At 48.1% G+C, this 22,404-nt stretch overlaps 1 protein-coding gene across 2 annotated transcripts in view; it reads right to left on the bottom strand.

Annotated features, from left to right (window-relative positions):
- Nucleotides 1-502: 502 nt before the first annotated feature.
- Nucleotides 503-22,404, bottom strand: part of Cyp4f39 (cytochrome P450, family 4, subfamily f, polypeptide 39) — a 40,624-nt gene continuing 18,722 nt past the window's right edge. The window contains exons 5-14 of one of the 2 annotated variants that reach the window (NM_177307.3): nt 12,696-12,749; nt 11,916-12,043; nt 11,612-11,736; nt 10,351-10,618; nt 6,987-7,053; nt 6,748-6,877; nt 4,070-4,203; nt 2,616-2,680; nt 1,934-2,016; nt 503-1,521 (exon numbers count right to left, since the gene is read on the bottom strand). In NM_177307.3, coding sequence (NP_796281.1) covers nt 1,344-1,521; nt 1,934-2,016; nt 2,616-2,680; nt 4,070-4,203; nt 6,748-6,877; nt 6,987-7,053; nt 10,351-10,618; nt 11,612-11,736; nt 11,916-12,043; nt 12,696-12,749 — 1,232 coding nt within the window. In that variant the 3' untranslated portion in view covers nt 503-1,343. The remainder of the gene's footprint in view (nt 1,522-1,933; nt 2,017-2,615; nt 2,681-4,069; nt 4,204-6,747; nt 6,878-6,986; nt 7,054-10,350; nt 10,619-11,611; nt 11,737-11,915; nt 12,044-12,695; nt 12,750-22,404) is intronic. The other variant, XM_006524423.3, reaches the window with a different exon arrangement.

Raw genomic sequence — 22,404 nt, 5'->3', positions numbered from 1 at the left:
TCCATTCCCAACACATCCCTAGACCTTGCTTTCTTGGACACTGGGTGTCCACCTGGCCCTAGCTGGCCTTGAACTTGAGATAGAATGACTCTTGCCAGAGCTCAATTGTCTTCCCGCGTGTTTGCACCTGATCCACGCATTGCTCCATGGTTTGGATGACTTCTGATTATCTCATTTAACAGACACTAAAACTGCTGTGAACTTTTTGTGCTCTTTCCCAACCCAGGCCTTTGCTGACACTGTTCCTCTGCCTGGGACACTCTTCCCTTCCCACAGTCCACTCAACTTCTGCTCTTACTTCAGCCTCAGACTTCCCGTGATCCTCCACCCCCCATACCTCTGTCACATTCACCCAGAACCAGGGGTCTCATGTTTGAAGCATGTGTCATGCATGCATTGTGAATAATCATTCACAGGTATAATTGTTCAACTTCTGATCCTCTCTGATGAGAAGGAAGAACTAGGCTGGGCTGGATGCCTGGCCCCATGCCAGTAGACATTGAATTAATATGCAATCTATTGACCAAATAAACGGAGCACAAATTGTCCCAAAAAAAAACCTGAGTTTAGTTCCAGATCAAATAAGTATGTCCCAGTTGCTTCCCGACTGTCAAGAGGCCCACCTCCCCACCTTGGGCTCCAAATCTAGGACCGGATGAGATGGACGGTGTTTGGATCCTCTTGCTTTTACTCTCACTCTTAAAATTGAGAAAACTCAGCAAAGGGACGGTGACCAAGAAGGAAGGGGCTTGCAAGGGCCCAGGTTTACAAAACAACAAAGCAAACAGCCTAAATCCTGAGAGCTTGAACTGTCCTTTCATGGAGCTGTGGGTCTTGGGAAAGGATGTTGAAGATTCAGGACTGCAACCTCAGACTCCGGCTTCTAAATCCTCCATTTAGAAGCTAACTTGGGCATAGGCAGAGGGAAAGCCAGAGGATACAACCCCAGTGGTGAGTCTTAGGTCCAAGTTTCTGTGAGCTGGGCCTAGGAATCAGAATCCGCAGGGCCAGGGTAATCTGACTGGGGCGTGGCCTAGGCCCGAGTGGGGCGTGGCCTAGCATCATTCCCTCAAGCTGAGGGCCGGTGACAATAATTCAAAGCGTAATTTCGACCTCAGAGGGTGGAATCAAATCCCAAGGGTGGAGTCTTGTCCTGAGGGGCGAAGTCAGCACCAACAAGATACTCCTCTACAAACAAAGCTTTGTCCTCCAGTACTTTCGAGGAGCGTAGTCAACGCCCTCAATATCTTGGGGGCGGATCCATGCTATTGGAGGCGTGATCTAGGCCTGAGCGGGCGGAGCCTGAATCCCTGAATCCCAGGATCCGCGGAGCAAGGGCGCACTCAGGCCCGTGAGGGTAGAGGCTCTACATTGAGCCAAAGGCCGTTCTCCGTGCGTAGAATAAGCTCCGGCTTCCTCCGCACCTTGTGGGTTCGGTCCACGCTCAGGCGGAAGCGCAGCAGTGTCAGCGCCACGACTACACGCATCTCTGCCATGGCGAAGCTCTGCCCGATGCAATTCCTGAAGGAAGGGTTCAAATGAGACTCAAGAATTCTTAGGATGTGCAACAATGGAGTCAAACGTTCAAATCCTAACACACAGCTTACTACTACCAATGCATCCTGACAGATGAGCGCCCTTATCTAAGCTTCAGTTCCTTCCTCTGTAGAACCCGAATGATGACAGCATCACAGAGCTATTGGAAGTATGTGAGTCCAGAACCCGGGGTCCGACATAATGGAGGAGTACCCTGTTCTCAAGGACGGAATTGCAGTCTGATTCGGAACCTCTTGGTTCAGTTAGGGAAGCAGAAAGGACTTGAGTTGCCTAAAATTACTTGTGGGTGTCGCTTGGTCCCTGCTTCCATGGGGCACACTCCTGATCCGACAATGACTCTGCCCCTCCCATGTTTGGGGTTAGTTTGGGTCCTTACCTGGGACCTGCTGAGAAAGGTACAAAGGCCAGTGGAGAGCGCTGCTGTGGGGTGTCCGGGTCAAAACGGTAAGGATTGTATACCTAGACAAGATTGCCTGGGTGAGTCTGAGGACTGTCCCAACCATCCAGCCCACCTGCACCTCAACCTCTGAGGACCCCTATAGCTGGAACACCTTGGGGCCATTTGTTCCAATCTATCACACACACTTCAAACTATTCATGCCTGTCCCCTGTTGTCACGCACCCAGGCTCTTTTTCTACCTCAGGGCTTTTGCACTTAATGTCTTCTCAGCCTTGAACAGGCCTGTTCTTCATACTCATTAGGTCTCAGTTCAAACATTACCTTGTCTTTGGGGCCTCTCTGGATTTCTTGAGAGTAATTCCTCCCACCTCATCTGTTTGTACCTCCTTAGAACATTTAGCAATGCCCAAAATGATCTTATCTATTGGCTAGTTGTCGTGAGCTTTACTTTAAGGTCCATGAGGGCATACGCAGTGTGTCGTTATAGGTTATCACTGCTAAGCACAGAAGTGTGACACACAGTAGGTGCTCAGTGACTATTTATTGACCTTGTGAATTAACAAGGACTGAGTGAGTCAGTGAGTAACAGCAGGGCCAGTCCCTGCAAGCAGGCCTAAGAAGGAGCCATGGCCATGGGACAACAAAAGCAGGAACTTACCTTAGAGTCAGGCCACACTATGGGGTTGTGGTGGGTCCCGTAGATGCTGACCAAGCAGATAATTCCTGAGGGGGGGACGGACAGTTGGAATCAGTGGGTCCCAAGGGAGTCTCTGGAAACACACACACACACACACACACACACACACCTCAGCTCTTCCTGCAGTCGTAGGATGGATCCCTGTGAGCCAGCTGCCACTTCCTGTCCATCCTTCTGTGAAAACAGTTGCTGCCCTTTCTACTCTCTCTGCCCCTTCCTAGCCCTTCCACGTGGCCTCACTGTCCATACAAGATGACAGTATTGCTCCTGCCACTTCCCTTGGCTCCCTTCTTTCCTTTGGGTAGAGTCGGGTGCCTGTATTTGGCACTCAAAACACACACCATCTGGACTCTGAAGTTCTGTTCCATACACACACTTGCTCTTACATCTTGGAGAACGTGACCTTCCACATTTTCTCCCTGGACTTCAAATACGTGGGGCCTCTCCTTAGAGACTGGGTGGTACTTAGGCCTGAGCTCCCAGCATGACCACAAATACAACTTGATTCTCGGGAAGTAGATAGCAACTAAACAAACCTGACCCTCGGGTCCAGCCCCTCCCAAAATGTTCAGCATGTAAAAGTGCTTTCTGTGAAATCCAGAAGACAAGGGTTCAAGCCTTAGAACTCATGGTAAAAGAAGAGAAAACTGCTGAAAACTGTCCTCTGACCTTCCTATGTGTGTGCATGTGTGTGTGTGTGTGTGTGTATGTGTGTGTGTGTGCACGCCTGCACACCATCAGCAGCAGCAGCCTATTTTTTTTAAAGATGCTGACCTTCTATCATTAATGCCTACCCAGATCCAGCCCTGCCTCACCCTCTCCTTCCTTTCCACCTGAATACAGGCCCTTCTACCTCCTCTGTGCATATCTAGGTTTCCCTCTGATGATTAGTTTTGTCAAGTTGATACAATATAGAATCACCTGAAAAGGGGGTCTCTGTGAGGGATTGCCTGGATTTAATTGGTCTATAGGCATGCCAGTAAGAAATTTTCTTTTTTTTAATTTATTTTTATTTTATATGTACTTTGTGTGTTTATACATGACACGTGTGTAGGGGTCAGAAGTGAGTGTCAGATTCCCTGGTAGTGGAGTTAGATGTGGTTGTGAACTACACAACAATGTGCTTAGAACTAAACTCAGGTCCCCTGGCAGAGTAGACTAAGTATTTCATGTCTCTGTCACTCTGACTCCTCTGCCATGACAGACTATACCCAGGAATCGCTTTACCCCTAGAGTTCCCTTTTGTTGGGTTATATTACCTCACCGACAAGAAATGAAACTAAGACATCCTCATCATTCCCAAAGCAACACATACCCAGGGGTCTTTCCCATCACAGGGACCCTGCACCCACAGCAGGCATGGCCAGAGACCCCTGCGAACAGTGCCACAGCATCAAAGGAGACAGAGCAGGCACCTTTGGGGATGACACGTCCATCTGGCAGCTTGATGTCCTCTGTGCAGCGACGAGAGATGAGGGTCACAGGTGGGAACTGGCGAAGGCTCTCCTTGATACACATGGTGGTGAAGGGCAACTGAGTGAGGTCATCCCTGAAGAGAAAGGAACTGTGACTCCCTGAACACATGCACATATGCAGGTACCCACATACGCACACTCACATGCTCACACACACACAATCAATCAATCAATCAATTGAAACAAAAAAAGGAAGAGGTGACTGGGAATATAGCTCAGTGACAGTCCAATTGGTTGATATTCATGAGGTCCTAGGTTCAGAAAAAACTATCTGTCCATCCACCAATCACAATAATGACAAATGAAAACAGAAAGCAATGGTCCTGGTTGCTGGGGCTGCCACTGGGCCCCAGACTAACCTACCATTGATGAATTGTTGTATAATCATGGGAGATGTGAGGGCAGCTGGGAACCTCAAAGTCACAGCAAGTTACTAGTTTGTATGCATTCTTTCCAGATTTCATTTGTTGTATTTATTTTAAAATGCTTTATTGCAGATTTCAGAATAGTTTATTATACTTGGGAGCTCAGATTAAACTAATTATAACTATTAGTTTATGGTCTAGTTCATTTTTTTAAGATCAAGACACTGTGTGTGTGTGTGTGTGTGTGTGTGTGTGTGTGTGTGTGTTGTTTTGAGTCAAGTTTTCACTATGTAGACCAAGCTAGTCTCTATCTTGTAGCACCCCTCCTGCCTCAACCTCCAGGATACTGGTATTACAGTTGTGCATCACCGCACCTAGCTCTAGCAGGTTGGTTTGGGGCTTCTCACACATATGCAGGTGCCTGTAGATGCCAGAAAAGGGCATCAGATCCCTGGAGCTGGAGTTACAAGCAATGGTGATCTGGCTGCCCAGTGTGGGTGCTAGGGTTGGACTTTGGGAGCCCTGGAAGAGTAGCAGGCATCTTTAACCACTATGCCCCTCTCCAGCCCTGACAGAAGCTTTGTGTTCCTGTTATAAAGAGCCAAAGAAACCCTTGTCATACAGATACCAATAGATATAAATAAACACGACCAAGAAAACAAAAGAGCACTTAGATCCTGGCAGGCATCATCTGCTGCTGGACTTCCTAGTCAGACCCTCTGCTGTCTCCCTTTGTTATAAAGGCAAAAGTGACAGGATGTTTAGGGTACTGTGGTACCCAACTGACAGTCTTCCTGAAGGTGTACACAGAATGTGTGGGTTCATGTATACACTTAGGTATTTATCCACATGTCATGTGTGAATACCTTGGAAGCCAGAGGACTTCCAATGTCATTTCTCAGGCACCATGCACCATCTACTTTATTTGTTTATATTTGGACAAGGTCTCTCGTTGGCCAAGAAGCCCCTAGACTTCTAGGGAGCCCAGGGGTCCACCTGTCTCTACCTCCCCAGAATTGGGACGACAAGAGTTTGACACCATATCCAGCTGTGGTGTTTTGAATAATAGGCGCTATCAGCTCATATATTTGAAATAATTAGGATGTGTGACCTTATCACAGGAAGTGTGTCACTGAGGATGGGCTTTGAGATTTCAAGGGCCCAAAGCAGGGCAATGTCTCTCTCTTCCTGCTGCCTATAGATCTAAGTGCACAACTCTTAAACTCCTTCTCCAGCACCACGTCGGCCTGCACACTGCCATGCTTCCCATCGTGATGGAAATGAACTAAACCTCTGAAACTGTAAGCCAGCCCCAATTAAATTTTATAAGAGCTGCCATGGTTATGGTGTCTCTTTACAGCAACAGAACACTGACTAAGACACCAGCTTTTCTTTTAGCATGGATTTTCGTTCACGTTTGCAAGACAAGCATTTTACCAATGGGACATCTCCCAAACTCTTTTTTTTTTTTTTTTGAAAGTGATTCAATTAGCCAAGGCTTGCCTCAGTTTTAATATGTAGACTAGGCTGGCCTTGAACTCCTGATCCTCCTGCTTCATCCTTTTAAAAGCTGGAATGTCAGGTGTGCCACCATGCCTGGCTTCAGTGCTGGGCTCTCTGTACCACTCAGAGTCAACTTACATCTTAAGACTATCTTCCTGCTCTCTATTCTGCACTTCCTCTCTGCATCACAATCACATGGCATGCCATTCCATCCCAAAGGGTGATGTGTCCAAAGGCACTATTTACAGGCCTTCGCTGCCCCACGCATACTGAGCTTCATCATGTGACTTGCCTCCTCCACAATGTTTCAGTGCACATAGAACTTTTTTGACACTTCTGGAATCTGCATTGACAAGAACACGCCCCAGAGTAGCCCCAGATCCTAGGAGAGTTAGGAGGCACTTGGAGAAGACCTGAACCCAGCCAACAATTTGGAAGCAGCCTCACTCCATTCAACGAAGCCCAGTAGCCATGGAAATCTTGTGTAGGTCAAAGCTGCAACTAAATGCTTGCCCCAAGCCACTGAATTTGAGGGCTATATGTTCTGTGGTGGGGCAGCAACAGCTGCTGCTGAAGTTGTCCTGGAAACTGCTGAACCAGGGTCAGGCATCGCAATCATCCCAATATGAGTTGGAACTCAGAAAGCTGCAGGGACTTGTCTAAGACCACACAATCAGAAAGTGGCAGCTCAGAGATTCACACCCAAGACTCATTTTCCTCCCTTCCATCCTCCTGACCCTCCAAACTTACCAGTCCAGCTCTTCCAGCTCTCTGCCTTTCATGACTTCTTGGATCTCCTCCCGGCACTTCTCCTGGTACTCTGGATACTTTGCCAGGTTGAACAGTGCCCAGGACAGCCCACTAGATGTTGTGTCATGACCTGTGGGCAGACAGATGTCAGAAGATTAGAGTGTCCCCCAAGATATTCCCCCACAGCAGGATGGTGGCACTTCTTCCCACTGACCCTCAGCCTCACTCAGCATCCTTACCTTCAAACATGAAAGTATCTGCCTCGGCCCGGATGTCCTCGTCAGATAATTCTTTCCCCTCTTCATCCTGCAATGGATAGTGTGGGATGCTGAGCTCACTGAACTCAATGTCTGTACCCCACTTCCTACATCCTAGGGGGTGCCCCAAAGTCAGATAGACCTATTTCCCCATTTGTCTTCCTCATTTCTTTCTTCCTCTCTTTCTACTTTTATTTCTTACATTTATTCATTTATTATATGCGCACATTTATTTAGTGTGAGTATTTAGTACTTGCACGTGCTCACACTGTGTATGAATGCATACACTATGGTGCGCCTGTGAGAATCAGAGGACAACTTGCTGGGATCATTGCTCACCTTCAAACATGTGGGTACCAGGGATTAAACCCAGGCTGCCAGGCTTTGCAGCAATCATATTTACCAGCTTAGCCATAGTCTCAGATTGTCTGTCTCTTTCACCGGACTCTATCAGAGACTCCATGTGCAGCCCAGACTGGTATCAAACTTGTGGTCCTCCTATCTCAGTCTCCCAAAAGTTGGAGTTACATATGTGCACCACTGTGCATGGCTTGCCATCCTGCCCTGCCCCTCTTAAACTAATGGGTGTGAATATTCCAGGCAGAGTGAAGGATACAACTTACAAGAAAGACAAATGGGGGAAGGAGGAGGAATGTCAAAGGGAGTTCATACAAGCATAATTATGTTACAGTCCAAAAAAAAAACAAATTAGGAGGACAAAAAGATGGATTGAAAGGAAAAGGTGTCTCTTGCTCATCCCAATTGTCTGAGTTCAATTCTCAGAACCCACATGGTATAAAAAGAGCATCAGCTCCTACAATCTGCCCTCTGACCTTCATTGTTTCACAGGTCATGTGGCCCAGAGTCGTCTCAAGTTCACAATCCTGTTTCAACCTCCCAAGTCCTGGAATTGTGCGTCACCACAGCCAGCTATTCTAAGTTACCTAGAGAAGACTTAAGTCTACCAGAGGACCATCACCATTTTTGCATGCCACTGCTTCATCTTAATGCTGCGCACCTGCAGTTACTGAGCAGCCCTGACAAGCCCTTTATCCTCTGGGTAGCCAACAACTTTGTCATCACGTCTGATCAACACCAAAATACAAGAGATGGGTACCATGATCTCCATCAAATACCCTCTAAGTGGCAGAGCCATAGCTGGAGTTCAGAACTATATCAAAAATTCCACACAAGAAGCTGGGCACAGTGTCATACCCCTGTGACACAAGCACTGGGGACATGGAGGCAGGAGGATGCGAAATTCAAAGTCATCCTCAGCCACACAATGATTTTGAGGTTAGTATTGGCTGGATGAGACACTGCCTCAAAAAAATAAAAAATAAAAATAAAGCAGCAAGAAAGGTAAGCTGGAGAGATAGCTAAGAGTGCTTGCTGCTCTTATAGAAGACCTGGGTTTGGTTCTCAGTGCCCATATCAGGTAGCTTACAACTGCCTGTAACTCTATTTCCAAGGAGTCTGACCCTCTTCTGGACTCGAAGGGTGTGTGTACTCAGGCACACACATGCACACATATTTAAAAGTATAATAAATGTTTAAAAAGAAAACACAAGGGGCTGGAGGGAGGGTTTTGAAGGTAAGAGCACTTGCAGTACAAATAGGAAGATCTGAGTTTAGATCTCCAACACCCATGTAAAAAAGAAGAAAGATAGAAAGAAAGAGAGAAAGAAAGAAAGAAAGAAAGAAAGAAAGAAAGAAAGAAAGAAGGAAGGAAAGAAAAGAAAGAAAGGAAGGAAGAGAGAGAAAAGGAGAAAAAGAGAGAGAGAAAGGAAGGAAGAGAAAGAAAGAGAAAGAAAGAAAGCGAGAGAAAGAAAGAAAGAAAGAAAGAAAGAAAGAAAGAAAGAAAGAAAGAAAGAAAGAAAAAGAGAGAAAGAAAAAAAGGAAAATAAGTCGTGGCTTGGTGTGCATTGGGAACAGAGACACGCAGATCTTGGCTGGACAACCAAACTAGATGAAATGGCAAGACTCCAGTCCTATGAGAGACCCTGTCTCAAGACAGTAAGTCAGAGAACAAGAGGAAGACACCAAACTTTCTGCTCTGGCTTGCCAAGTCCAAATGTGCCTGCCTAGGCACCCACACCCACACACTTACATACACATCATACACACAAATCCACACAAGAATGAGCTGCAGTTGAATGATAGAGCTCTTGCTTCATATTCTTTATGTCTGGCTTCAAGTCTCAGAACTCCAATGATAATAAAAATAAGAGCATTTTGGCTGGAAGTTTGCTTGGTGGTTACAAGCACCTGCCGCTCTTCTAATGATCCTCGTTCGATTCCTAGCATCTTGTGTGCAATGGCTTCCAACCATCTGTAACTCAAGGGATCTCCTGCCCTCTTCTGACCTCCATGGGCATTGGAAATTGTATGCACATACCCACAAATACACATATAATTAAAAACAAGAGTCTCTGCACCGGACCTACAATCACATTCTTGTCTACTTTAATACATGAGTAGGAAACAGACTGGCTGGGCATGGTGGCATACATGTCATCTCGCCAGTCAGGAGGCTGAGAAGGACTGGAGAGTTTAAGTTTGAGGCCAACCTGAGAACTGGAAAGGGAAAGGACAGGGGGTGGGGATAAATAGGATAAACTGGCAAGATGGCTCAGCAAGTGAAGGCACTTTGACACCAAGCCCAGTGGACCTGCCTGAGTTTGACTCCTAGGATCAGACCCACAGGGTTGAAGGAGAAAACCAACTCCCAGGAGTTGCCTTCTGACTTCCCACAAGGGCTCTGTAGCAGGCATGTCCACCCCAGATACAGAGAGAAACACACACACACACACACACACACACACACACACACACACACACACAAATAAATCAGTGTGACTGTTTTGTTTTGAGACAGTGTCTCAGTATGGAGCCCTGGCTGTGCTGTCCTGGATCTTCTTGCTTTATAGACTCCCCTGGCTCTAACTCACAGGACTCTGCCTTCTGAGTATTCGGATTAAAGGCATGTATCACATGCTTGGCCAATCACTGTAATTTTAAAAGGTTTGTTTTAAAAGAAAGAAGCTGTGCATGTGTCCATACAGAGCTTAACTATTTGCACATCAGTTGTCCCAGCAGGACTCATAGCCAACTTTCTTACGAATACAGGGCTGTTTCACAGGACAAACCACATGCTAGACTATAATTACACTTTGGACATTAAATTAAAAGAACTGAAGTACTCTATTGTGACATCTGAATGAGCCTACCTGCATTATGTATCCACCCCTTATAGTAATTCCCATGACTTTGAGCATCTTTTCAGCAATGAGTGCAATTCCCAGCTGGCCTCTAGGGGCAGGAGCCCGCTTCCACCAGTTCTCACCTTGGCCAGCAACAGCACATCTATGAAGTCCAAGGTCTTGCCCTGCTTGGCTTTCAGCCATGCCTCGGCGCCCTGCTGGCGCAGCGCCTGCCGCCGCTCCTGTATGACTTCAGTGGTGAAGTTGTGCACCGTGTCGCAGGCCTGACGGAAGCGCCTCCCATCGGCTGTGAGGTAGTACATGAAATCCAGGTAGTGATGCAAGCGGTATTGGCGCCGCACCACCAGAGCGCTCAGTTCGATAATGGAAGAAATGTAATCGCTCATTCTCCTGCAGAGAGAAGGGCTGTGAGCCACCTGCGCGGCCCAGAGAGACACTTGGGGCACAGAGTCCGTTGCATAACGACAAACAGAGGCTTTATATTAATCCATTTTGTTATGTTTTAAAATTATTTTTTATGTTATGTGTATGCATGTTTGCCAGCGTGTGTGTCTGTGCTGCGTGCATGTGTATAGTGCCTGAAGAGTCTCAAAGGAAGTGTGATCCACAGATGATTGTAATATATATGTGTGTGTGTGTGTGTGTGTGTGTGTGTGTGTGTGTGTATGAAAAGGAAGTGGGACAAGGAAGGAGAAAGGGGGTAAGGATGAAGAAAAATAACAATACAGGAAGAAGAGGAAGAGAAGGAAGAGGGAAGAAGGGATAAGAAGGAGAGGAGGAGGGAGAAGAGAAAAGAGAAAGAACTATGAAATGAAGGACTGAGCTGAACACTTCTAGGCTACACCCCCTCTGTGGAGAATGGGGAGAATAGCGCTTCCTGGGCATCTACTAAGTGTCAAGACACCAGCGGGCATTGGTTTGCTTACTTAATTATGTATTCATGTGTTTTTGGCTTGTTTGTTTGTTTTTGGCTTGCTTGCTTGTGAGATCAGTTCTTATGAGGTAGCCCAGGAAAGCCTAGAACTCACTCTGCAAGCTGGCCTTGACTCAGAGCAATCTGCCCACCTCAGCACTGAGATCATGTGCCACCGGGTTGTGTGACTGGCTTTCATTACCTTGTCCAGGCTTAACTCAAACTCAGAATCCTCTCGCCTCAACCTCTCACAAGCTGAGATTAGGGATCCCAGGCATAGACTACCACACCCAGCCAAAGTCCCATTTAGTCCTTTTTATAAGAGAACTAAAGCTAAGAGAGGTGATGTCACCTTGGGGCTTACCCAAGAAGAAAAAGAAAGAAATAAGGGTGCATGGTCCTAGCTTGCATCACAGCAGGGACTAGCCCTTTCTCCTCCCACCCCCGCCCACCCTGGGGGCCAAACGTACTCCTGGCAGTCACTGTTGTAACTGAACACACATTTCTGAAGGCTGTCCAGGGTCATAAGGCTGATGTGCTCGAACATGTCAAAGGAGGTCACTGAGCCCTCTGCCAGATGTCGCCGCCATTTAGCCTGTAAGGGAGAAACAGGGCGAGCAGGCATGAAGAACCCAAACCACAAGCTGGTCAGACAGGAGCCAGGGAGGATCCTCACTGCCAATCCAGTCTACACACGGCAAGGGACGCTCCACTTCATTGGCGGCCTCACCGGATGAGGCCAACCTCTTCCGGCTACTAAGTCTTAGGACTCACGTGCATGATGTTCGTGCACTGGTTGAAAATCTTCATGTAGGGCTTCAGGATGTCAAAGTGGAAGGCAGGTGTGAGCAGGCGGCGGTGCCGGCTCCATTTGTTCCCTTTGCTGATCAGAAGTCCATCCCCTGAACACAGGAAAACAAGGCTAGAAGCCTGCCCCCGCTGGAGCCTCCCCCCCCCCACCCCCGCTGAAGCCTGCTCCCCACCCCACCCCGATGAAGCTCTCCAGGGAGCTCACACCCTTCCCTAATTCCCTGTGTTAAAGATAATCAGTATGGCTCCTGTTTCACTATGAGGTGTGCTTAGAGCCCATTGGAGAATCACAAGAGGAGGCACTGGCCCCATCTTCCCCAGCTGCCAACTGGTGCCTGCTTTCTGTGATCTCAGGTCATCCTAAGATTGAAAGGTTATAGGAAGTCCAAGCCCATGGATCAGACATCTTCAGCCCCAAGATACACACCAGATGGGGCTTTGGACTTGAACTACTGGGATAGGAATCTGGGAGGGGACAATGCTAGACACCAGAAGGCTAAGGACCTCCTTGAAGAACTCATCTAATGAGAAATCCAAGGGGCAGAGAAATATTAAAAATATAAAAGCCAGTTTGGGATCAAACTGGGGGATGGGCAGCCATTTGCCTTTTCTCTAGGCCAACATTCAATTCTGTGTTGCACTGTAAGATAGACTGACTTACTTTCCCTACTCTGAGTCCCCAGTACTCTTGTTATGATGTCGCACACCCAAAACTCCAGCTCCATCGTCCCCTTCAGGACTTACCTAACCAAGGCTTCAGGAAGCTATAGAAAAACTCATCCTTGGGTGCAATGGCAGCTGTGGAGAGAGAAGCAGCAGTGAGGACCCCAGACAGCATTCTGCCCTTGACCTCTGCTTCTGACTTTCTCAGGCCTCTTCTCTGGGCCCTTGCCTCCCATCTGGCCGCACCTTCACACCTTGAGAAATCTTACAACATGCTGATCTGAACTTGAGTCTCTCCTGTTCAGACACCTCCCATGGCTCACCACTGCTCTTGTAGAAGGAGCTTGGAGTTGGGCATGGTATAAATTATGTGTGTACCTTATGGTCTAACAGCATGCTTGTAATCCAAGCAGTTGAGAGTCTAAGTCAGGAGGATTACTGTAAACTTCAGGACAGCATCAGTTATACGCATAGTGAGTTCCAGGCCAATGCGGGCTACTGTGTAATAATAGCTTTTCCTGGGGGGTTGGGGGGAGGTGGTGGGAACCTTGCCTATAAGATAGCTCTGTATGATAGGGTGCTTTCCTACCTGATGACCTGAGTTTAACACCTGGAACTCAGAAGGAAGAAGGAGAAAACTGACTCCCGCAAGTTGTCCTCTGGCATCCTCATACATGATGTGGTACGTACTTGTGCTGTTGTACACACACATGCATACACATACACACATACACCAAAATAATAAATATAAAAGAAATCCAAGCTTTAGAAAAATATCTGTCTGTCTGTCATCTATCTATCTGTCTGTCTGTCACCTATCTGTCTATCTATCTATCTATCTATCTATGTTTGTGTTTGTAGGCACACACACTCATGCCCTGGCACTTGTATGGAGGTCAGAGGACAACTTGTAGGAGTCAATACTCCCCTTCCATCTGGGTCACAGAGATCAAATTCATTTTGATCAGGCTTGCCAACAATCTCATTTACCTGCTGAGTCATCTCATTGGCCCTGAATGTTGGCCTTTCTTATATTAAAAAATAAAAAATAATCAAATCAAATAAAAAGAATCCATTCTCAGCCTACCTCTGCTGACCCTGCCTCACCCTATCCCTCATGCCTCTTCCACTCAGCTCTTCAACCATCTCATAGCACGGAGTCACTCACATCAGCCGCCTGCTGTGCTCCCGTGGGAGGGAGGGAGGGAGGGAGAGCACCTGTAACTGTCCACGCTCTTTGCTGCCAGCTCTGGCCATCTGGGTCACAGCAGTCCTCCTACAGACAGCCTTACTTTCCTTGTCTGTCTGCTATGCTGGCCCCAAGGGGATCTAATCTGTTGGCATTGACAGTGTCTTTGCCAAGCCACCCACTTGTCATTCTCATTTTCAAAGCCAGCTGTGACCAGCCCTAGTCCAGACTTTGCTCTAAGCAGACAGCGCCACCCTCTGAGCTCTTGCCACTCTGCCACACAGAACCAACAGCACGGAGCTTCTCTGCTCCTAAACAATGTCGGGTGCCCCTGGTGGTCGGGAAGCATGCCTGTGTTCCCCAGAGTTCTCATGCTGAGGCAGAAGATTGACATCAGCTTGTGATACATAGTGAGATTCTTTTAGTTGGTAAGGCACAAGGGCCTGAGTTTGCTCCCCAGAACCCATATTTAAGTAGTAACAAGAAAGCCAATGAGAGTGTGAGTGGGCAGGTGAGATGACTCGGTGGATAAAGGGGCTTATGGCCAAACCTGAACACCTAAGTTCCCATCTCGGGTTCCACAAAGTGGAGAGAACTAACCTTTGTGGCTTGTTCTCTGACCTCTTCACATGTGTTGTGGCACTAGAGTGTCTCTGCCCCCCTCTCCACATCCCAGCAATGTGGGGATGAAGAGAAGTAAATGTCAGAAACTCACGGGACAGCCAGCTTTGCCTGCTTGGCAAACCCAAGGCCAATGAGAGATCCTGTCTCAAAAATAAAGTGGATGGAACCTGAGAAAAGACAGCTGAGGTTGTCCTCTGACCTCCATGTGCACACATGCATGTATACATAACCCCCGAAACTAACACACACACACACACACACACACACACATATACCCCAAAACCTGGATATTGCCCAAGTCACAAGTTACAGAATCAGGAAGGCCCCATTTTCCTTTTCTAACCCACAACCACCAAGTTTCCTGGCTGGATCTGGCTACCATAACTGCCAGGGAAATTGACATGGCAGGTTTGGCTGAGCTTGCACTAATGAGGCAGATCAGGGTATCCTACCGCAAGGGGATGGGCTGTTTCCTGCTACTGATGGCTTTGGATAAAAGCCTGCATGATACTGCTGCTTATTTGTGTGGAGTGCAAGCTTTGCAGTGCACTCTAGGAAGTAACCCCACGTCACTGTGAGACATCAGTGCTAGTTGGCATACCAGCCAAACATCAGGGGATCCCAGATCTTTGTAGATGATGTTACAAAGACTGCTAACAGCAGAAACCCAGAGAAATCAAAGCTGATGCAATGAGAAAGTTTTAGTGGTGTGTACCTGCAAGCCCAGGAGGAGGGAAGTTTGGAAGTTCAAGATCACCTTGAGCTACATAGTAAGTTCAAAGCCAGCCTGGGACACCTGAGACTCTACCAAAAGAAATCTTTCATTCAGTGAATGAATGAATCAAAGGGTAGATGGATGACAGAAAAAATAAGAGTTGGGAAAATGGCTCCGAAAGTAAGAGCACTTGTCGTATAAGCATGAGGACTGAGAGTTGGTCCCAGAACCCAGGGGAAAAAATCATGGGCAGGGAGATGATTCTGTGGGTAAAGGTACTGTCTGAGTCAGGGTTTCTTTTCCTGCATTGGGGAGGAAAGGGTTTATTCGGCTTACACTTCCATACTGCTGTTTATCACCAAGGAAATCAGGACCGGAACTCAAGCAGGTTAAGAAGCAGAAGCTGATGCAGAGGCCATGGAGGGATGTTCTTTACTGGCTTGCTCAGCCTGCTCAGCCTGCTCTCTTATAGAACCAAGACTACCAGCCCAGAGATGGCCCCACCCACAAGGGGCCTTTCCCCCTTAATCACTAATTGAGAAAATGCCTTACAGTTGGATCTCATGGAGGCACTTCCCCAACTGAAGCTCCTTTCTTTGTGATAACTCCAGCTGTGTCAAGTTGGCACTTAAAACCAGCCAGTACAGGTACTTATCACCAAGCCTAAAGACCTGAGGTAGATCCTCAGAAACCCTATGATTAAAGGAGAGAATAGATTCTTGCAAGCTGTTCGCTCACCTCTGCATATGTGGTGCTCACGTCTGCCCCAACACACATACAAAATACATAGATAAATAATAATTATAATTATAAAAAACAAGTCAGACATGGCTGCATCCACCTGTGACCCCATTGCTAGAGTGAAGACAGAATATCTAAGGCTCACAGGCCACCAGCCTAACTGAAAAGCATTAAGTCTCAGGTTTGATAAGAACATGCTCCTTGTACTACAAGTGTACACAGTCACATGTACATGTATGTACACACACACATACACACATGCATACTTGTTCTTAGTTTCAAAAGAATAAAGCAAAGAAAGGGAGGGAAGGAGAAATGACTATTGGATGGATGGATGAATGGATGGATGAATAGTTGGAGCTGGTGGGTGGATAGATGTGGTACCGTAAAAGGCAGCCTGCTTTCTGGTTGAGTTAGGTTTAAACCCTGGAGACCCAGCAGGTTTTCCTGATAGAGACAGAAGTTGTTTGCCCCACCCCACCCCACCCACCCACACACACCCACCAGACACCAGGCTCCTGACACCTGAGGCCTCAGCTCCATAATTCTGTGGTCATCAGTAATGTAGGGCAACACCCCAAGCCCCTGGTAGTCTGTCTGGATTCCACCCCCACAGTTATCTGGCAACAGCCAGCTAGGCCTGGCCCACTATAAAAGGGGCTGCTTGCTCCCTCCTCTCTCTCTTACCCTTACTCTCTTACTCTTGCCTCTCTCTCTTGCTCCCCCTCTCTCCTCATTCCCTTCTCCCCTCTTTCCACAGTGGCCATGGCTGGCCTCTACTTCTCTACTCTCCCTCTCTCTGCATTTCTCTGCCTCTACTACCCTCTTAACTCCCCTTCCCACCATGACAATAAGCGCCTTAACACCAAGAAAGCCTCTTCTTTTCGGGAACAATGGAGCAGGTAATCTCCCGCAGGAGGCCTCTCTGCATTCTCAGCCACTGTCTCCACCAAGCCAAACCAAGGACTTGGTTCCCCTGAGAACCAGCCAGAGCTCTCTCCCCCTGCCCTTTTCCCTACGGCTCTGGGCCAGAGCCCACCCTATGGGACCCCCCCACTCCGTTCTCAGCTCTTCCACCTCTTCCAGAGGTGTCCATGGTGCCCAAGAGTGAGAACCTGCAGTCCCTGGCCTCCATGCAGCCTGGGGACCACCACCACCCCACTGGCCCTGCCAGCCCAACTCCAGCAGTTCCACAGGGACCTCAGACTGCTGGGTCCTGCAGGTTCTCACAGCCTGATGCCAGCCCAGTGGCAGCGGCGTGGGATGCACGCACTCAAACTTCTAGAGTCCGCCTCCATGAGTGGTCCTAGCCCTGCGGCAGGTCACCACTTTAAACCCACAGATAGATAGGTTGACAGCTGGGTGGATGGATGAGAAGAGTAGGAATATGGATGGGTGGTAGATGAAGGATTGGGTGGTTGGGTGAGTGGGTGGATGGGTGAATGAATGTGTAGGCAGATGAATGGGTTGGTAGGTGGGTGGGTGGGTAAGTGAGTGAATGGATGACTGAATGGATGAGTAATTTGATGTATAAACAGACAGATTGATGGATGAATGTGAAGATGGATAGGCAGATAGGTGAGTGGATGGTTATATGCATGGATGAATGGATGGGTGGATAATTGAGTGGATGGATGGATGGATAAGCATGTGTGTGGGTGGATTGGTACCTGGGTGGCTGGATGGGTGAGTGGATGAATGCCTGGAAGAATGCATTATGAAGGGGGCAGTTCTGATGCTAAGATCCTGATCCCCAATTGGTTCTTAATCTGTCAGTAAAGAAAACCGGGGACCAATCTCTGGGTAGAAGGTCCAGGCAGGACTTCCAGGTCCCAGGAGGAAAAGGCAGACACAAGGAAAGAGAGGAAAAGTTTTCTGCCATGCTTCAGAAGAAGAAGCCAGCAACCATGTAAGATCTCATAACAAAGTTTTCACATAGGCCACTCCTACAGGGAGTGGGCTAGAGGAGTTTAGCAGCTGAAGTTTAGGACAAGTGGGAGAGACTGAGATGAGAAACTGATAAGGGCACACTTTTCCAGATGGGAGATAGCAGCACCCAGCAATTGTGCCAGTAGACAAGTTGTAAAGGAACAAACTCTGTGTGTGTGTGTGTGTGTGTGTGTGTGTGTGTGTGTGTGTGTGTTTGTTGTCCAAAGATTCAAGGGAAGTCAGGTGGGGGCCGGTAGCATGGTCACCTCCCAGTGCAAAGGTGGTTGAGTAAAACTACACACAACACATGTATGCATGTATGCATGAATGGATGGATGATTGAGAGGGTAGATGGACAGATGAGGGGATAAGTATGTAGACAGATGTGTGGCTGTTCAGCCAGATGGATGGATGGATGGATGGGTGGATGGATGGGTGGATGGATGGGTGGGTGGATGGATGGGTGGGTGGATGGATGGGTGGGTGGGTGGATGGATAGTTACATCCTCCTTGTACACCATAGAAATGTTTGAGTGGAGAGACATCCAAAAAGGAAATATGTACACCCAATGTGACTCAGCTACCAATGCACACTCCCCTCCCTGCATTAGCAAACTATATGCACAGTCATCCTTCATGAGCACACCCCTTCTGTTTCCTTTCTGTGCACAGCCCATGCAAGGTGATGCCGTGACCTAAGGATGGCTCAGCTCCACTCCCTGCCTTCAGGTGCTCCTGGGTAGGGTGGGAAAGAGAAGGAGAGATCTTTTGTCTCCAGCCAAAAGGTGGAGACAGTGCCAGGTGCCGTAAAAGCCACAAGGGAAGGCTGCTGGAGGTCAGAAGAGGCTTCCTGTGTGGGAGGGGAACTGAAAGACAGGTGGCAGGCCAGTCACCTCTCTTCGCTCTTAGTTTTGGAATCCAGGCTAAAGTAGTCAGGGAGTCTTACTGACACCCAGAGCTATGTCACTGCTGCCTGGTTCATATGCCGGCCATTGGCCCTAGCACCCCAGGATAAAGTGCAAGCCCATCCACTTTTTGGTCCAGCTTCTACTTAACGCTCAGCCTCATTTCCTACTTCCCATGAACATGCCTTCCACTCCATCCAAGCCTGGGTACCCGGATTCCCATAATACCTTCTAATGTCTGTATTTTTGGACTAACAAGCCTCTCTATCTTGAGCTCTATACCTGCCTAACTCTTATACATTCTTCAAAGCTTCACTTTATTGCCCCTTTTTCCAGGAAGCTCTTTGCTTTCCCATCCTCTGTCCCCCTCCCCAACTCTATCACTGTCCCGCCATGATGGCCATGCCTGGTAGAGGAGAAATTGCCTCTACCAAGCTGGTAATGCCACATCAAAGGAAAAGGCTTCAAAAGAATTCCTGCAACGTGGTGTCCTGCTCAGAGGTGCTCATACACACAAAACTGTCTTAGCACTTTGGCCTGGGGCCAGACTTGTTATGTAAACCAAGTTAGATAGTTCACCACTCTGGCCCACCATCTTACTGTCTTCTTTCACTCTGGCCCTCCATCTTACTGTCTTCTTTAAAAAGAAATTACACTTACATATGTGTGTGTGTGTGTGTGTGTGTGTGTGTGTGTGTGTGTGTGTGTGTGCCAAGCAAGATATGAAGGTAGAGGTCAAAGAACAACTTGTAGGAGGAGCTTCTCTCTCTCCTTCCATCCTGGGGACTCTGGGGACACTCAAGTCACCAGGCTTGGCCGCAAGCATTTTCCTTCCATCCTGGCACTGGGCAGCTGCCCCTTGAATCTGCACATGTGTCAGGGAGTGATGAACCAACAGTTGGCTGATCCGTTACTAGGATTACAATTGTCACTTATTGGTAGCAAACACTTGAGAGAGGAAGACTTGGGAAGCCTGTCAGTGAACAATGAATCACAGCCATTTGCTGGACAACAACAAGGGAATCCCTTAAAAACCAAACTATAGGGATAGGGAGTATGGTTCAGTAGGTAAGACTTGCCCCACAAGTGTGAGGACCTGGGTTCAGGTCTCCTGGAGCCATTTAAGGCCAGACAGGGTATCACTCCCACAGTGAGATGGGAGGTAGGGATAGGTGAAGGTCCCTGGCCAACAGCAATGAACAAGAGACCCTGGACCCAAAAGCAGGTAAGGCTGCTTGCTTCTAAGCCCCACACTCATATGCATAAACCTGCATATACAAATAAAAAATTACAAAGCATTTTTAAGTCAAATATAGGACTATGGAGTAGCAGAGTGCTTGCCCACCATGCTCAAGGCCCTGAGTTCCAAATCCAATATCAGGGGACGAAAGGTAGAGGAGGGCCAGCAAGATGTCTCAGTGGCTAAAGGCACCTGCCACACAGGCCAAACAACCTGAGTTTGATCACTGGGACCTACATGGTAGGAGAACTGATTGGCACAAGTTGTTCTCTGATCTACACACACACACACACACACACACACACACACATAATAAAAATCAATCTTATTATGCATGACAGGAGCTCCAAGAGGATCTATCCAGCAGCTAGACTGAAACATATGCAGAGACTCACAGCCAAACATTGGACAGAGGTTGGGGACTCTTATGGAAGACTGTGGGAGGATTGAAAGCCCTGAAGAGGATAGGAACTCCACAGGAAAACCAACAGAGTCAACTCACCTGGACCTCTAGGAGCTCTCAGAGACTGAGCCTTCAGCCAACGAGCATACATGGGCTGGAACGGGGCCCCTGCACATATGTAACATATGTACAGCTCAGTCTCCATGGCTGCCTTGTCTGGCCTCAGTGGAAGAGGACATGCCTAATCCAGCAAAGGCCTGATGTGCCAGGGTTGGGGGAGAGATACCCAGGGAATGTTTCACCCTCTCAGAGGAGAGGGGGAGAGAGGAGGTGGAGGGACTATGGGAGAGGGGCAGCATTTGGGATGTTAATTTTTTAAAAGAAGAAATAACAGGACAAAAAGCAGGCTGGGGGTGTGGAGAGAGGGTGGGCATGAGAGTGAAGCCGTATGTGTGAGTGTCCTCGGGTGTGGGTGCGGTGGGCGTGAGAGTGCAGCCCTGGATGTAAGTGTTCCTGGGTGCTGATGGGGTGGGCCTGAGAGTGCAGCCCTGTGTGTAAGTGTCTCCAGTTGCATTGTTCAAAGCAGCTAGCATAAAGTGACTAATGGAAATGGGATCCACTTATACAATACATAAATAAATAAATACATACATACATACATACATACATACATCTATACAATGGATCATAAAGAGAGCACAAGACTGATCTGTACAACGGTGCAGATGAACCTGGAAGACAAGAGGCTGACTGAGAAACCAGACACCAAAGCATCTAGAAGCATCAAGGCCCTCTGGGAGAAAGCAGGTTACGGGAGCCAGGAGAGACAGCAGGGAGGAACCACAGCAGCACTGCCTCACAACACAAGCTGTGTAGGTTGGTGAAAAAGCTTCAAAACTAGAGAGTAAGTTGTTGCACAACCGTGTGAACACACCCAGTCATCACAGATGGTTCACCTACAAACACTGCACTGTACACTGGGTCAGGTCCTCAATAGGAAGAGCACGCAGCTGGGTGTGTGTGTGCATCCTGGCCAACAGTGGCAGTGACGGGTGGCCAGGCCCACAGCGAGGGCCAGGAGGGCAGGAAGCTGCTGAGACCCCATCCTCCGCTCCAGGCTGACTGGGCTCCATTCAGTCCCTCTCAGCTCTCCATCTGGCTCCTGTGGAGGCAGCCAGGGCTACAGACCCGAGCGGGGAGGAAAGAGGAGAGGGAACCAGCCATGTTTGCCAAGTGCCTCAACACAGTTGAGGCTCTCTTTGGAGAATTCAGCCTAGGAACCTGATGGTGGGAGGAGAGGAAGAAGAGGAGGAGGAAGAGGAGGAGGAGGAGGGAGAGAGAGAGAGAAAGACAAGAGAAAAGACAGTAGAAGAGGGAAAAAACAGTAAGGTGGCTTCCTCTGAGGGTAAAGGAGCTTGCTACTGAGCTTTACAGCCTCAGCTCCACCCTCCGGACTCACACGGGGAAGGAGAGAAGTGACTTCCACAATATTATGGAAATATGAACACAAAGACACACAGACACACAGACACACAGACACACACACACTAAAATGTAATAATAAACATTTTTTTCTTGGTTTATTTGAGAGGTTTCTCTGTGTAGCCCTGGCTGTCCTGGAACTCACTCTGTAGACCAGGCTGGCCTCGAACTCAGAAATCCGCCTGCCTCTGCCTCCCAAGTGCTGGGATTAAAGGTGTGTGCCACCACTGCCCAGCAGTGATAAACATTTTTAAGGCACAAGAGAACAGAGTGATAGCACACACCTGAGCAAATCATTGGTGTGAGCCAGCCTGAGCTACAAAGAGAGACCCTGTCTCCAAGTACCAAACTGTGGTTCTGACACCCCAGCAGCAAAGTGAGACACAGAATCACACCCAACAGTGTGTGGCTATGAAGACGCTCAGCTCCGTGCAAGGCTATGCTGAGGACCCATTCCAAGGGGAATGAGCCTGAATAGACTCACCCACCCTGAAGGATTAGGACTGAAAATGGCACACCTAGAAAATAGACCCCTGGGTGATTATGGAAGACTTCCTGGAAG

This window comes from Mus musculus, chromosome 17, assembly GCF_000001635.26.
Source record: "Mus musculus strain C57BL/6J chromosome 17, GRCm38.p6 C57BL/6J".
NCBI classification, from domain to species: Eukaryota; Metazoa; Chordata; class Mammalia; order Rodentia; family Muridae; genus Mus; species Mus musculus.
This window is presented reverse-complemented; position numbering and strand designations above follow the sequence as displayed.